Source organism: Trachurus trachurus (assembly GCF_905171665.1).
Source record: "Trachurus trachurus genome assembly, chromosome: 3".
NCBI lineage: Eukaryota > Metazoa > Chordata > Actinopteri > Carangiformes > Carangidae > Trachurus > Trachurus trachurus.
This window is the reverse complement of record NC_139893.1, coordinates 37,074,403-37,092,172: the sequence shown is the minus strand read 5'-3', so window position 1 is coordinate 37,092,172 and position 17,770 is coordinate 37,074,403. Positions and strand designations below refer to the sequence as shown.

Here is a 17,770-nt window from a genome sequence, read left to right as displayed (position 1 = left end):
TGTCTTTTCCATCTCCTTCTTTCTACAATCTGTGCATGACTGATACAGTATGGTTAAAGTCCAGTGCATGCCCTAATGCATGGCGCTTGTTGCAGCACTGGTTTCTACACAGCCTTGTACTGACTGACTCTCACTGTGAAAGCTGCAGATGAGTGTGGATGGGTGTCTGAACGGAAGCAGCTCTCTGTGGTTGCAGTTAGAGAAGCTGCTGTGACACAATGCTTCCTGTTTGTGTAGCAGGAAGCAGAACAAATAAGAGAAAAGTCAGAGGAGAGCAGAGAAGATCTCACTCATCCAGACTCTCCAGCCTGCACAGACGACACACCGCACACAGGTAGGAACAAAGTTACCGCTGCTTTCTTACATTGATCGCTGAATGCAACTTAAGAAGCAGACAATTGTGTGTCATAATGTGACAGCAGGTTAAATGTTGGGCCATGGTGCTGCAGTATTTCACTAAAAAGTGACTGATTCTCCATTTCCTGTCTGGGGCAGGGTTTGACCACCTTGAGTTCAGCTGGGGTTGGTGGCAGCGTTGTTAGAGCTCTGTTAGCAGCAGCGTATTTAAATGATTTGAAACCAAACTGGTGCAGTCTCTGTTCAGAATGCATTGGTAGCTCACTTCATTAATAAACTCACAAAGTAACATCCTCGTTAGCCTGGCTCCACCCGCCTACGTACTTCCGCCCAACTTTCATGTCCCTTCACTTCTCCGCCTGGGATGGAAATGCTTTGGCGGCTTTTCTCCTGCAGAGAATTCACCGGCCAATCAGGAAAACAGAGAATAGAATAGAGAATAGAGAATACTTTATTCATCCCTAGGAGGGAAATTCATATTAGTCCAGTAGCTCACACAACAATGACACAAAAAAGAAAGAAAGATGAACACAAAAAACATTTTAAGAGAAGTGTTATGTAACACGATTGCAGCAGGAACAAATGACCTCTTTGGGGCTCCTCTCTTTTCGCTGCAGGGCGAAGAAAGAAGATCCTTTGTTTTTATTCTTCTGTAGATGGTAGATGAGCTGACAGACAAACGAATTTCCCTTCGGGGATTAATAAAGTAATTCGTATTTGTATTTGTAAGAACTATGATGTTGAGGTCATGTGCTAAATTGGAAGTTGTAATTCATACATAAAGGCGGCGGAGACGGGTTTTTGCGAAGCCGTTTGTTCCGTTGATGGGCACACGGCTTAGCTTTGTTGTTTACAGCGTGCAGCAGCTACATTGTGCATGACGCCATGCATACAGTACTACATGCATGGTTCCGGTGTCATGACATACGTCACATCATAAACTGGGTTAAGGCAGATAATAGTATCCAATATCCATGTACCAGGAAGTGAACGTTTCAACGGAGGGTGGCCAGTCTTTTTTTAACAACCTTATAGGACATTTTTCAACCTCCTGAAAAACCACACCTACTGTGCCGTTACTCAGTCAACAGTTATGACCTAATTAGGTTTAGGCAATAAAACTACTTGGTTACCATAGTGACAGCCTCTTTACATTTGTTTAACGTCCCTGTGTTTTATTGCTCTATCAGTCCACCACAAACTCCTGTTTCTCACCACGCTTGTCGTGCACCTGTCATATTTACCCTCAACCACAAGATGTTGCCTGGCAACAAAAATACAACTCAGAAGACATCATCCCCTACCAGGACACTACTACTACTGATCTAATCAAGAATCTGAATCTCTGTCAGTCTTGTCTTTTTTTTCTCAACATCGTCGTTATCAAACTCTGTGGCTTTATTGCTGAAGACAGAGGAAGTGAGGTGTTGCTCCATCCCAGGTTCTTGGATCAGCAGATGTGGAAATCTGAACATTTATTAACAGTTGAGATTCACGTTGAAGTGTTTAAGTGTCTCTGGCTGCAGCTGTTGAATAGTTTGTACAGATGTTGATGGTTCCCAGAGAGAACACATCCTGTGGTGATCTCCAGTGACACCATGACAGTTGCATGTACTTCATCATTCATTAAATAGAATTAAATCATGAATTTATGAAATGAATTTTAATGACATTTGTAACATGTTGCTCATGTTTCCATCTTGATGAAATGTAATAACTTTGGTCATCCCTTCACTTTTCATTTAACTCCATCATTAGGTCAAAATTTTATTTGTTCTACTATATTCCTGCAAAACTATCAATCCCATCAGCCTCAGCCTCCCCTTGTGTTATGCTATTTACCACCAACCTGCCAATGGGACTTCAATAATCTCTAATATCATCCCACATATTTACATGCAAATGTCCATTAGTATGTATTGTCCCAATTTTAGAAATAAATGAATCATTTATTTATTCATTTATTCAAGTCTGTTACCAGGCTAATGAGAATGCTAGAGTGCTTTGGTGAACATGTTGACATTTTACCTGCTGAACCATTGCACTCATGCTTATAATAGCATTTAGCACAAAGCACCATGCAGTGGCTGGGTACCTCAGGCTTTAATATAACCTGATATTTATATAAATGCTACTTACTTTTTATACTATTCAATCTAGCAGACTAGCAGAAACATCCGTAATCTATCTATCAGTGAGTTTGTGATGTGCAGATCATTGAAGCATACAAAGTGTGGCAGGATGAAGGAGGGCCCGGGCGGGGTTTGAACCCAAGTCTCCCGGGGAAGAGTCATGTGCGCTTGCCATTTGACCAAAAGGACATCCCTGTGGCCAAGTAGCCAGGGTGCATGATCAACAGGAGGCATAGTGACAGGACCATCAACTGTCACAAAAGCATACTAACTAGGGTTGCAAAGGGGCGGAAAATTTCCAGTAAATTTCTGGTAAATTTCCAGAAACTTTCCATGGGATATTAAATTGGAGAATTTTGGAAATATTCTAAATTGGAAACCTTCCATGAGAATTATGAGAATTTATGGGAATTAACTGGAAATTGGGGGTAACTTAAACAAACTGTAGAACATAAATGTAAATATTTTGTTTTGTCATAAGCAGACATCCATGCAAAATAATACAATTAAAAACATGATTTATTTGTGAGTAGAACTTTATCAAGTTTTAATTCTTGTATGAACAATCAATTCTTTTACTGAACAACAAAAACATGAATGTTGAGTAACCCGTACTGAGTAGTCCGTGCATATGACTGAGGAATAGCATAGATATTCAAGTGTACTTGCATTAAATCTGGTTGTTTTAACCAAGATTATGCTACAACTATATTTAAGTTCCCTGTTAAGGAACTGGAATTTGGAATTTGAACTGGAATTTTGTAAATTTCGGATTTATTCCAATTTATTCCTGTTAATTCCCATATATTCCCATATATTCCCATTCATTCCCAAGGAAAGTTTCCCTAAAAAATTCCCTAATACTAACCCACATCTGACATGAATCTGCTGTGCTCTGTGTCGACAGGTCATCCATCAGCATCGTTCCTCTGCTCTCAGCCAAAGAGAGCAGCTCTGAGGAGACAGGCCCGCATCGAACAACAAACCCAACAAGACCAGCTCCAGGATCCCTGGGTCCGCCTCTCAGACAGCTCCCCCGAAGAACCGCCCCAGATCCACCGCCGACACGCGGCGTCTCGCCATCCGCAGCCCGTCCCCATCCACATCAAGCCCGCCACCATGAGCGACGAGGAGAGCGCCGCCGAGCTCAACGGCTCCGCCACGGACGTGACCTCGGATCCTCCCGCGTGCACGGCCGAAACCGAAACCGAAGACACGTCCGAAACCGCTCCGGATTCAAAGAGGGGGCCCCCGCCGGTGGCCCCCAAGCCGACCTGGTTTCGCCAGAGTCTGAGGAAAATCCGAGATGAGCAGGGCCAGAAGAAGCAGGCGAAACCAGCAGAGTCCAAAGCTTCTGTTGTTGGTCTCCAGAGCAGAAACTTTGGCGTCAGATCGGCTTCATCTGCCTCCAACCTGTCCATCAAACAAAAGATCCACTCATTTGAGACGTTTTCTGGTTCTGACGGACCAGAGAAGGGGGGCCAAAGGAGGCCGGCGGCCCCCTCCTCCTCCCTTCCTCTGATGGAGAAGGAGCCCAGGAGCCACCCCGCCTCACGTGAAGATTTAGGGAACAAGCATGAAGTCCCCAAAGAGGTCCAGTCCAACCCGTCTGAATCTGTCCAGGAAGCAGACGACACAGCCACCTCCTCCTCCGTCTCTGAAGCTTGTAGGCAACCGACAGCAAAAACCAGTGAAGATGAACCCCCTCCCACCGAGACCCCCACAGACCTCCCACCCGCCGACACCATCACCGTCAACCTGGACTCTGGGATCAAAGAGTCGGCTCTGTCCGGCGACGACAAAAGGGACGTCTCACCGTCCGAACAGCAGCCCGAGCCGGACCGAGCCGATCTCACCGAGGTCCCACCGCCTGCGACGTCGTCCACCAGGTCCAATCAGGATGGAGGGGACAGTCCTCCGGAGGGGGTGGTGGAGGGTGCAGCGCAGAACCAAGGGAAGCCGCTCAGCAGGACTCTGAGTGCCGGTCCGGCTGCAGACAGTAACTCTGTTAGAGGCCTGGACGGAGAGGGACTGGAGAGAATCCTCACATTCAGTAACCAGGTAACTGGCCACACATGGTAACATCTTAGTTATTTCTTGTCTGCACCATTTCACACACATAGTTTTTGGATATAAAAACTTACACTATAATCCCCATATATGAACAAAGTCCAGTTTAGTTCTACTAGTACCATCATTTCTAACTCTGATGAGAGGTCAGATGATGAGACAGATAACTCGGTAACACTTTACTTGAATAGGTATTCATAAGATTGACATAAAACTGTCATAACCATGACATAACAGCTGTCATAAACATCAATTAATACTTTAGCTGTCGTTAAGTGTCATTCAGTAAGTTATGTCACTTTTAATGCAAAGTTGACATTGTTTGAGATGTCCTTGTTATGACAACTTGACATCATTTTTAAAGTTTGGCAATTAGGTCTGCTATGACAGTTTAAATCGTCTTTATGTCAAATTGTCAGAACAAAAACATCTCAAACAATGTCAACTTTGCATCAAAAGTGACATAACTTACAGAATGACACTTAACGACAGCTGTCATAAGTATTCATTGATGTTTATGACAGCTGTTATGTCATGGTTATGACAGTGTTATGTCAATCTTATGAATACCTATTCAAGTAAAGTGTTACCGATAACTCATCTCATCCACATCACTTTATCACTTTAACACCCAGATCCAGTTGAAGAAACTGTATCATGAATGAATTATAAATGTTTATTATGACCTAGAATTATCATTATTATTATTAACAATGAGCTGCTGGATGCCTGAATCCGCCTTAAGGAATAAGTAAAGACTGTAGGGCTGCAACTAACGATTATTTTCATTATCGATGAATCTGTCAATTATTTGAACGATTAATCAATTAGTTGTTTGACATTTTTTTAAATTTTTTTAACATTTTATTGACCAATCAGTGTTTCTCAAACCACAAGATGACGTCCTCAAATGTCTTGTTTTGTCCACAAACCAAAGAGACTCAGTTTATTGTCATAAAGGAACAAAGAAACCAGAAATATTCACATTTAAGAAGCTGGAATCTGAGAAATTTGCCTTTTTTTCTTTAGAGATATTCACAGCTAGTTCGAAGAATCAGAGTTGAAATGAATTAGTCTCAGTGACTTGCCTTAAATATTGTAGCTTTCACACATCTTTCACACAGTGTGACATGCAAAATCATCGGTGTGTTGCCTCCAAGTAGTCTACGGCAGGTTAAATCAGGAAGTAGGTATGTAAATTGAGATGTATTCTTAGAGTCTAGTCTGAGTGTCTGGGGTCTGGTTTTAACCTATCATTTTATTATTCAGTGTTCCAGTTTAGGTTCTCCATTTCATGCACAAGTTACAGTCAGTCAAGTTAGAAATTACCATGATCCTGACCTTGAATTCAATAGAATAGAATAGAATGAATGTCTTTATTGCCATTGCACCGCTACAACAACATGAAGAGTTCATTTGCAAAAGCAGATAAGTACCATTTTGAAAAAAATGAGCTGATGCTTTTGAATTATTCTTTACATAGTGTTGTTTTCAAAAAAGCTTTATTTTTTTGAGTTACATCTGTTTTTGTACATCTCATCTCCTTGGTCAAAGCCTCTCAACTTTGGTTTGACTGATATCACCTGGTGTAAATAATAATTAAAAATTTTCAAATATTTAAAAAAAAAAAACTGAGTTATCTGCTTTTGCAAATGAACTCTTCAAATGTACAACAGACTTCAGTGCAAGTCCTGAAACAGTATGTAAAATATCAAAACAGAAATGTGATATAACATTAAGAGTGATATAAAATATTCAAAACAAAAGAGCACACACATCACATCAGAGAAGACAACTCGACAGAAGAACCTTAGAGCAGCTAATAAATATGTATTTATCTCGCTCATCTGAGCAGAATGTGTTGCACTTGAAGTGAGAACACTTCCTGTTGGCATGATGGCAGCGCGTACGAATGCAGCAGCTTCTCTCTGCTCAAATTCAATGTAACTAGAGAGAAAATAGGATAATCTGATATTTGGGATATACAGGCAAAAGCAAACAGTGCTGCTTTGTGGTGAAGATTAGTAACTGCAGTTTAAAATCTGGAATAGTTACAGGTAAATCTTTGGGGGTCGCCTTCATTTCTCTTGTTCATCCTGCTGCTGTGAATAAGTTATAACCAAAACTGTAGAAGTGAGACGATGCAAACAAACCAGAATTCACATGTTTTTATGATGTTTTTTTTCTCACAGGTTTCACAGGCGTTGATGCGCTCGCTACCCATGAACTGTGGCCATGGTAACCTGCGGGACCCCTCTGCAGCGGATGCCTCTAACCCTGAGGAGGGTGAACTTGCTGCTGACGGCCCGGACAGAGGATTCTCTGTGAGGTAAAGACTTCAGCAGAGAGGCGCGGGGCGGGCGGCCATGACTTGTCGTCTTTTATATTATTTACACAGGGACTCTCTCACAGACGGCCAACTGTAACTGTTTTAGATTCACAAGGAAGTGGGTTCAGGTTTTTAAAAAAAGAAAAAAAAAAAAAAAACACTTCCTGTCTAACCAGAAAAATAGTGGCAGCAGGGTGGAAGTTGTCAGAGTGAGGAACACCCAGCAGCTCCCTGTCACTGCCCCATCGTTTCCTTTTTTCTTTTCTTTTTTGCATAATTGCAACACAAATCCAAAAACTGCACACACTCAAAACACAAAGTGCAACATATCTGCTGCAGAATAATCATCACAAACGCAAGGTGTTTGCAGCAGTTGCTACAAGCATGAAAAAAACCCAAATCACACAGTTATCTGCAAACTGGTCCTCTTTCTTCTTCACACAGCCTGGCCACACTGAGGGAGTGCACCATGGAGCGAGGGGAGGGGGGGTCTCAGGACGAGGCGCCCGTCACTTCTGCTTCCGCCCACTCCGTCATCTCAGCCATCCCTTCACAGGAAATACAGAAGATGATCCAGGACGTCTCGAATCTGGATGACGACACGCTGAAGGTAGAAAACCCACAGGTTTATAAGCAGTCTCACCAGCGTAACACCTCTGGAAACTTCACAAGAGGAAACATTACATTCATTTTAGGATGGGATAAGGTGAATCCCCCAAGGGTATGCAAAGTGGTGTAGAGGGTACATTAAAAAAATTAAAACAAAGAACTTAAAGGAGACATATTGTGCCCCTTTTCCACAAATTAAAATAGTTCCCAGGTGTCTTAAAGACATGTCTGTGACATGCTTTGGTCAAAATCCCCCAAGGATCAAACATCACAGCTCTTTTCATCCGCTCTAAACAGCCCTGTTCAGAACGGCTGGTTTCAGTGCCTGTCCCTTTAAATGCAAATGAACCACTGTTAGACCTGCCCCTTCTACCTGTACCGGTAAGGATGGTATTATGCAACTAATGACATCATTGTCAGACAACTGAGGGAACAGCTCATTAAACCACGTGGATTTCAACCTCAGGAGCCTGAAAATTACAGATTCATTTGTCAGTTCTCACATTTAGGGTCTGGAAGGCAAGACAAACACCCAAATACATATTAAAGCCTTCAAAAAGTGATATTTCCATAATATATCCCCTTTAATCTCAGATTACAAGGTGTAGTGTATATTCAAATATTAACAGGAGGCGGCGATCGTCTGGTCCACTTTATTTTAAGTTAATATAACAACCACTTGTACAGTATACGCCCTGCCTGCACTACATAAAATAGTACCATTACAACACACATGGGGGTTCCCGCAACTACTGTATATTCTATTTGCAGGATAAAGTCGAGGCCACGATAAAGAAGTTAAAGGGATAGTTCACCCAAAATTCAAATTTCACTCATTATCTACTCACCCTCATGTCGACTAAGGGCTGGGAGAATTATTATTATTAGAAAGTATTTGTCCATATAATGGTTGTGAATGGTGCTCACTTTTCTTTGTCCAAAAAGACACACCAAAAAACATCCAAATACCTCCATAGTGCTCGTCTGTAATGTCCCTCTTGTATTGAAGCCCCGACATGAGAAATTGGTCCGCCACACAGGAAGAGCAGTGAACTGAGACACTGGGAGCTTCCGCTACAAACAAGCTTAAAACATAGACTTTTTTTTCGGAACAATTTCTCATGTTGGGGCTTCAATACAAGACGGACAAGAAAGGTGAGCTCCGTTCGCAACCATTATATGGACTAATACTTTCTAATAATAATAATTCTCCCAGCCCTTAGTCGACATGAGGGTGAGTAGATAATGAGTGAAATTTGAATTTTGGGTGAACTATCCCTTTAAACGCCTGCTTCAACTGCATCGACCACAACAAAACAGAGATCTGTCCGTCAGTGTGTGACTTTTTGTGCTCTGTTTGACAGACAAGTGTGAGACGTGACATAGCCACGCACCTCTGTGTGCTGGCTGCACAGCTGTGCAGGTATTTCCCTGAAACTGACGGGTCAGACAGCTACAGGGGGGACAGGACTTTGAAAAGTTTGAAAACCACTTAATTAATTAAAATGTAACAATGTGAAGTGTTGCTAAGTGTATTTTTGAACAGATGTTTCTCCTTCTCCTCCTTCTCAAGTCTGTGTGCTGCAGGTTACTTGTGTTTGGTTCAGGCTCCATTAAGATGATTTTAAGATGATGACACAGACGATTGTTTATTGTGATCATGCCGACTGAGTCTTCGATGTCAAAAGTTATTGTGAGATATAACATTTGTAGGATGATAAATGAAGTTTCTGTTTATGAGGTTTATATAATGTAATCTCAGATGATCATATAAAAGATGAACACACTGCTTCTTTTTCACCACAGCAACTGGTGGACATCCATGTGGTGATTCTGCATAAAGACGAGGGAGCTGGACTGGGCTTCAGCATCGCCGGAGGGTCCGACCTGGAGAGCAAGGCTCTGACGGTAAGCAGCATTGAATTTAAAAAGTTTAACCATTACCAGCTTACTGTTACCGTTACCAGCTGGAGGGGAGGGGCACATCTGTCCTGATGTTTAGATCCAGGCTCAGTGAAACACATGAGTCATGACCCTGACACATCAACCTCTCACCTCTCACTGTAAACATTACTGGTTTGACTTTATGAGTATCTAGGTTATTACCAGTCAGTCAGACAAGAAATGTATTTGCTAAATGATACAGTGCATTTTCAAGTCAGTTAACATGAATGAAGCACCTGTTGGTTCAGATGTCAGCGCTGTATGGAGATGACTTTAAAGGGATAGTAGCATTTTTTTTAAAGTGGGGTTGTATGATCTACAAATAGCCCCTAAGTACTTTAATTGCAGTAGAAGACTCTCTTGCACTCCTCCCGTTAGCAACGCCAGCCCATAGCCCTGTCCAGAGACATACAGTGTTGTGAACAGACCCAAAGAAACGGCCTATTTTCGTGGCCTAAAAGAGGTTTTACCTGAAAAAAAAATACACAGTTCTATTGTTCGCTATAATAAAATTTTTTCAAGCCCTTCAAAGTGCAGGAAAAACACAGTTTTTATTTGGACCTAACCAACTCACGTATCCCTCCTCCCTGGGCAGGGCTATGGGCTGGCGTTGCTAACGGGAGGAGTGCAGAGAGTCTTCTACTGCAATTAAAGTACTTACGGGCTATTTGTAGATCATACAACCCCACTTTAAAAAAATTGCTCTAATCAGCTGATTAACTCCAAACACCTGCAAAGGTTTCCTGAGTCTGGTTCAGTAGCTCCACTATCATAGAGGAGACTGCTGACCTCCATCATATCCTACTTTACTGAGATGAACCTGTATTCACTAGGGCCAGATTAGACTGTGGGGGTCAAAGCTCAAGGTTGTGGTGACTTCACAAATTAGTTTTAGTCATTACTCAAGGTTTCACGCAGCAAGTACGACAAAATTGCACTCAATGGTTTATGTGACTCTGGGTCATCTAGATGTAAATAGCAGTGGCAGGAAAAGGGTGCAAATTTGAAAGGTTCAATTTGATTGGAGGATCTGGTTTATAATGTAAGATTTTTGTAGTGTGTATAATTTGTGCAGAATTCAGAGTCAGTGTGATTAGATTAGATAAAATTACATTAGATTAGATTAGATACTTTATTGATCCCAAGGGAAATTAAAGCATTCATTAGTACTAGAAGACATACAATTAGAAATAGACAAACATAAAAAAGCAATATAACACAGAGCTCAAATTTGAGCATCCTCTGAGCAGTAGGATAAAGAAAAATGTGGATCCAAATGTTTAATATAAGATAATATAATGTTTATTATTAGAATAAATAGAAGAGACAATTGAGATGGAAACAAGTGTATAAGTGTATAATATAAACTGTGCCAGTGTTTTCCAAATCCAAAGTGATCGTTCAATAGGATATAAAAGATAACACTTGGTAGCCCTTTAATTCACAGGCCGTTAATTACGTGGTTATGTCAAGAAATAGCCAAGAAATACCAAATAATTGTGTAGTAATGTCAAGAAATAGCCTAGAAAATCGATCAGTTTCATAGTAATGTCATGTTATTCATAAAGGCAAAAGATTACACATGCTTTTCATGCTATGAATTTTTTGGGAAAGGCCAGAATTTTTCTCCAGCAAGTCTTTGCAATTGATTCGACATATGAAAATGACATTAACACGTAATTAACTCCCGGTAAATTAAAGGGTTACCGACTCCTCTACTCTGCATTTCACTCTGTGCCACAGTCTATGAATCTGTGTGTGTGTGTGTGTGTGTATGACGCTGGTCGTCCTCTGTCCAGGTCCACAAAGTGTTCCCCAGCGGCCTGGCGGCTCAGGAGGGAACCATCCAGAAAGGAGACGAGGTGCTGTCCATCAACGGACAAACGCTGCGCGGCGTCACGCACGCCGACGCCACGGCCACTCTGCGTCAGGCCCGCAGCCTGAAGCTGGCCGTGGTGGTCGTCTGCAAGAAGGCGGGGGAGGAGGGGAGAGAGGGGGGAGGCTGCAAGAGCGAGGAGCCCCGCCCTGCAGGTGAGTCGGTCGCTCAGACACACCTTTCACCTACGATCAGGTCAGGTCATGCAGCAGACATCCTGACGCTGTGTGTGTGTGTGTTGCAGTGGACGAGCAGGGCACCGTGGTGAGTCTGGAGAAAGGAGCTGGAGGAGTGGGTTTCACTCTGGAGGGAGGGAAAGGCTCCATCCAAGGAGACAGACCGTTGGTCATCAACAGGATCTTTACAGGTACAGCATAGTCATAGTCATAGTCATAGAAAATTTATTGCCATGTCAACCAGTGACAAGGAATTTGTCTTGGTTTGCTCTCCAGTACATACAACACGACACGACCCCACATGAAAAACACATGCGGGGGACAGAATAAATTACAAAATACAATACAATTTACAAATGACAGGGAACAGTACCCAGCGACATCGTGTACACAGTATGGTGCAAAGTGCAATAGTGAAGTCAATGTGAGTTCATGAGTCTGATGGCTTGGAGATAGGTGCTGTCTCTGAAGCGTGATGTTTTACTTTTGATGCTTCTGTATCTCCTGCCTGATGGGAGGAGATTAAAGAGATGATGTGCCGGATGAGAGTGGTCTGCTATGATCTTGTTAGCCTTTCTGACGAGTCTGGTTGAGTAAAGTGATGTGAGTGTAGGCAGGTTACTACAGCCGATGGTTCTAGAGGCTCGACGCACTACTTTCTCCAGCCGCGCCTTGTCCTGTGAGGTTGTGTGACCATACCAGACAAGCATTGAGAAAGTAAGTATGCTCTCTATAGTAGACCTGTAGAAATGGGTCATGGCTGGTCGGCTGACCCTGAATTTTTTGAGCTGCCGCAGGAAGTAGAGTCGCTGATGGCACTTACTAATTACGAGACTGGTGTTGAGCTCCCATGATAGGGATTGATGGATAGTAGTTCCAAGGAACTTAAAAGAGGTTACCCGCTCAACCACCTCTCCATTGATAAGGAGGGGAAGAAGAGGGGTGGCCCTCTTTCTGAAGTCAACAACCAACTCTTTAGTTTTAGAGATGTTCAGTATGAGGTTGTTGTTCTCACACCACTTTACTAGCTTCTCCACCTCACTGCGGTAAGTAGTTTCAATGTTATCAGTGATAAGACCTACTACAGATGTGTCATCTGCAAACTTAAATAACAAAACAGAACTGGAATGTGATTGACAAAAGTGTGTGTATACAGAGTACAGAAGAGGTGATAGTACGCAACCCTGAGGGGCGCCAATATTCAGAGCCCTAGCCAGTGAGACATATTTATCAATTTTAACAACCTGTTTCCTGTCACATAGAAAGCTGTAGATCCATTTACACAGAGATGGATTGACCCCCAGTTCCTGTAAGGTGTATATTAATTTATCAGGAACAATAGTATTGAATGCGGAACTGAAATCTATAAAAAGAATACGTGCATATGTGGAACTGGATTCCAGGTGTTGGAGGACGGAGTGCACACAGAGGGACACTACATCGTCCACACTTCTATTGGCTCTATAAGCGAATTGGTGAGGGTCAAGTGAAATACTGGACAGATGTTTGCATACTAGTCTCTCAAGAACCTTCATTATGACTGAGGTTAAGGCAACAGGCCTATAGTCATTAAGACAAGTGATGTTATTTTTCTTGGGGACAGGTATGATCACAGCTGACTTGAAACAAGCAGGCACGATAGAGAGTTGTAGTGACCAGTTAAAAATGGAGGTGAGGACTGGGGTCAGTTCGCTAGAGCAGTGTCTTAATGTAGCAGGCGTCACACCGTCAGGCCCTGCCGCCTTCCTGGTGTTGAGCTGGCGGAGCAGGGTTCTGACGTCATGCTCTGAGACAGTAGGTGTGGTGTCACCCAGCTCTATGGGGAAGGAGAGGGGCTGATGGTTGCCCTTTTCAAACCGACAGTAAAAGTCGTTGAGCCTCCCAGGAAGAGAGGGGTCACTGTCTAGAACATGATGTTTGGTTTTATAGTCTGTAATAGCCTGCAACCCTTGCCACACCCCTTTGATGTCATTAGCTTGTAGTTTGTTTTCTAGCTTAGCTCTGTAGGAAGCTTTAGCTTTGACCACGGCTCGCTGAAATTCATATTTCAGCAGTTTGTATTGGGCCATGTCGCCATTCTTAAATGCATCATGCTTCTTCCTACAGAGTGACCTCACTTCATTGTTAAACCAGGGCTTGTTGTTGTTATACACAGTCACTGTTTTAGTTGGAATACATAGACTCTCACAAAAGTGAATGTAAGATGTAACAGTGTCAGTGTAGGTGTTAATATCGTCCCGGTCAGCCATCCAAAAAGTGCTCCAATCAGTAGAGTCAAAGCAGTCCTGTAACGTCTCTATGGCTTGTGGTGACCATTTCCTAAAATGTTTGACAGTTGGTTTTGCCACCTTAAGTTTCTGGCGATACTTAGGGATCAGTAGAATTGTGTTATGGTCGGACTCACCAATAGGGGCTCTAGCCACTGCGTGATATGCCTCGGGGATGGAGGAATAACATTGGTCCAGTGTGTTATTCAACCTGGTGGCAATGTGGATCTGAGGCTTGTATCTCGGGAGAGTCTTCTTTAGGGAGACGTGGTTAAAGTCTCCCAGCGCCAGCACAACCGCATCTGGATTGGAGTTCTCCACCTCCGTGATGTGATCGGCCAGTTGCTGCGACGCGGACGGAGCTGACGCACTCGGCGGAATGTAAACAACGGCCAAGATGATAGAGGAAAACTCCCTCGGCAGGTAGAAGGGCTTACACATCACCGTGAGAAGCTCTAGATCCGGCGAGCAGGTTTGTGACATGGTTTTAGAGTCAGTACACCAATTCCTGTTGATGTAGCAACAAACGCCGCCCCCGCGTTGTTTGAGTGAGTCGCTGGTTCTGTCGGCGCGGTGGAGAGAGAAGCCTGCTTGTTGAATCGTGGAGTCCGTCATATTCCCGTCCAGCCAGGTTTCAACGAGGCAAACAGCAGCGGCGTCCCTATAGTCTCTTTGTGAGCGTATGAGCATAGACAGTTCGTCTTTCTTGTTCGCCAGCGAGCGGACGTTGGATAGGATCAGGCTCGGTAAGGGAGGGCGGTGGATGCGACGCCTCAGCCGGGCGAGTGCACCCCCTCTCCGACCCCGTTTCCTCGGCCGGTGTTCCCGAGCCGCTGTGGCCGACTGACCCTCACGTTCCGTGGCGAGAAGCTGTGACACGGCACGGTGCGTCTGTGTTATTGTTGTTTAGTGGCGCCCCCCCCCGCCCCCGATGGTGGTTTTGTGACTAGAACAACAATTGTTGTATATATTTATCTTACACGAGCCCTTTGATCCAGAAATGCGAGTGTCAGAAGAGCGACAGGCACAAACAGAGCACCTTTCAGAAAAGGGATTTTGGTGAAACCCAGCCATGTTTAGCTTGACTTTTCTCAGGAACGGAGGCACTTAGAAACAAACGGTTTGTGGCCATTTGAAGCATAAAGTTACACCTTTCAAATGAGCTACAGTATGTGTTGGTGGCAATAATAAAGAATACACTATGGCTCTACATAAAAAGTCAAAAATGGTCTAAATTGCCGGTACACTCGACTAAAACTTTGGAAAGGAGCGCAGCACTCAATGAGTTAATTTAAACTGTTGTTATTTGTACTGAAATGAAATAGTAGAAATGAAGACAAAAAGTTTAACTTGATGTACGTATATCAGCCATCACATTACCTCGATCTTTTTTTCTTTTCTTTTTTTTAAAGGTACATTGTATATTTCGTTCAAAAGTACGTTTTTCATTCATCAATAATTACCCCCATCAACAAACTGAAGTGTTCCAGTAAGCTCTGAATTTGCCGTTCATATCATTCATATATAATACATCGAGCGGGCAAGCTCGGTTGGTAGCTGACATGTCGTTTCGCCTGAAAAATACGACTGAGTTGCTTGCGATCTACAACCGCACCACTAGATGGGAGTAATTCTTATACAATGTACCTCTAATAATCAGATTTTATTTGATTTTCGAACTTTTCAGCCCAATTCTGATTCGAAAATGTCAGATTCAATGCGTCTTGTGCTGTTCACACTGTAAAAAGCAAATCAGATATGGGTCACATATGAGCAAAAGAATTGGATTCAGGTCACTTGTAACTGCAGTGTGAATGTAGCCTTGGTCTTCCCAACCTGGTTTTCTGAAAGAAAAAGGTAGTAATTAAGTGCAATTATCTTGAAAACGACAACAGGAACCAGTGCAGAGACTCAGATCTTGACACCTTCTACTTACAGTACTAGGGGGTGTGTATTGGCAAGAATCTACAATCACAATACAATATATTGCAATACTATAAGCAAGACGATATATTGCAATTTTTTTTTTCCTTTTTGACTGCACTAGGTTAGGTAACGCTTGAGCACACGATGAGCCACAGACCTGAACTCTCTGAGATCTCATTGTTCCGTTGGAGCGGAGGAGTCAGCGGCTGAATGGGTTTTAAACCCAACACCAAAATGAACCACAGCCTGTATGTAAATTGTTAGTGAAAAATTTGACACAGTGCTTTTGAATATCGATACAGTATTGCAAAACAAAATATCAGATATTTCAGCATATCAATATTTTCTTACATCGTTGCTACTTACTTACTCTTTTATTTACGTAGGTAACATGTTTACATCTATAGAGATATTGACAGCCAGGGGTGTGTCCAGACATTTTTGATAGGGGTGGGCCAAGTGGGGCACTGACTTATGGTGGGGTGGCATGAAGCGTGAGCATGAGCACCTGCGCGCACACATTACATACTCATGTATGCACATGCACATGCAAACCCACACAGATTTTGGCCATACAGAGGTTTGTCTGCAAAACCCATATAAACTTCAATTACTAACACTGAAAGAAAAACTAGACCTACTAGTCAAAATACAGGTGTGGCAACATACTGTACAATTGTGATTTTTTTCTTGGAAACAAAAACCTTGAGTATAAAACAATGTATAAAATGCCTCTGACTGGGCATCATATTTTGGGGTGGCACCTGGGGTGGCCAATCAGATTTCAGGGGTGGTCCGTGCTAGCCTCGTAAACCAGCCGCTCCCGAGGGAGTCTGGCCTCATCCCCGTTGTAAGCCAATCAGCAAGTTGGTGTAGTTACGGGGCTTTGCACCAGTCGGTCCCTGATTGGCCAACGTGCTGTGTCAATGACAGCGGCGACGCTGATTGGCTCGGCCTTCTGAGGGTTTCAGGCCAAACGCTTACAACGGGGATGAGGCCAGACTCTCCCTCAGAAATGAAATTAATTGCATTTCTGGGAGCGGCTGGTTTACGAGGCTAGGTCCGTGCCACCCAAGGACACTCTATTAACACGCCACTGTTGAGAGCAGCTGTCATGTATGAGAAACTGGGATGTAACCATGAGGGCTTGTGTGTGTGTGTGTGTCAGGTGGAGCCGCGGAGCAGAGCGGTCTGCAGTGTGGCGACGAGCTGCTGCAGGTCCAGGGAGTCAGCGTGCAGGACATGACCCGCTACGAGGCCCGGAACATGATGAAGGCTCTACCTGAAGGACCCATCACCCTGGTGATGAGGAGGAGGCAGGGGGGGGCGGAGTGAGGACAGAGGCTGCTCACAGCTGGAGAGGGAAACTAAACTAAAGACTTGAGGCCCAGCGGTGTTGGTCCTCCAACACTCTGGTGTTCACTGTTGCCAGTCAGTGTGGTCCATGTTTGACGCGACGGGTCAGACACCTTCTGGAAATATTTCTATTAGGCTATTTCTATTATAGAGTGTATTTCTATATTATTTATTGTTCTGTCACATGGCCAGATTTGTATTAGAGCTCAGCCAAACGCCCCTAAACTCCACATTCTCCACATCAGACTTCATACAAAGGCTCCAGTGTTAAGTCCACTTGTATTACAGCATATTGAAACATCATCCAGTGTAGCATCACAACGAAAAATTCTGACAGGTTTCATGTAATAAAAATGACAATATCACATGTGTAGGCTCTCACATGTCAATCACAGCCTGTTACTGAGTCACTTGAAGTAGAATCTTTCAAGTTTTGTTCAGCAAGATAATCTTCACATATGAACACCTTTTATACTGTATCTGAAGCTTAAATGTGATCGCCAGAAGTAAAAAACATTAAAAAACATTGTCTAATGGGGAAATGGGACGGTTTTTACTTGTTGAAGACCCACAAATAACATAACTAACATCCATAAGAACACTCTGGCTTGTTCGGGGGTGATGACGTTTAATGTCCCCGACGGGGTTCGTATTGAGCAACTTGTTAGCAACCACCTTTTCTACGACACGTAAGAGCTTCAAAATTCACAAATAGGGTGTTTTATGCC

General features: G+C 43.3%; 1 protein-coding gene across 1 annotated transcript in view; it reads left to right on the top strand.

The window, feature by feature from the left end:
* The window catches only part of il16 (interleukin 16), a 42,720-nt gene extending 25,170 nt beyond the window's left edge, over nucleotides 1-17,550 (top strand). The window contains 8 exon segments of the mRNA XM_083998238.1: nucleotides 238-334; nucleotides 3,397-4,550; nucleotides 6,752-6,888; nucleotides 7,333-7,498; nucleotides 9,304-9,405; nucleotides 11,241-11,481; nucleotides 11,484-11,684; nucleotides 16,855-17,550. Of these exon segments, the coding sequence (XP_083854364.1) occupies nucleotides 238-334; nucleotides 3,397-4,550; nucleotides 6,752-6,888; nucleotides 7,333-7,498; nucleotides 9,304-9,405; nucleotides 11,241-11,481; nucleotides 11,484-11,684; nucleotides 16,855-17,021 (2,265 nt within the window). The 3' untranslated portion in view covers nucleotides 17,022-17,550.
* Nucleotides 17,551-17,770: the final 220 nt, after the last annotated feature.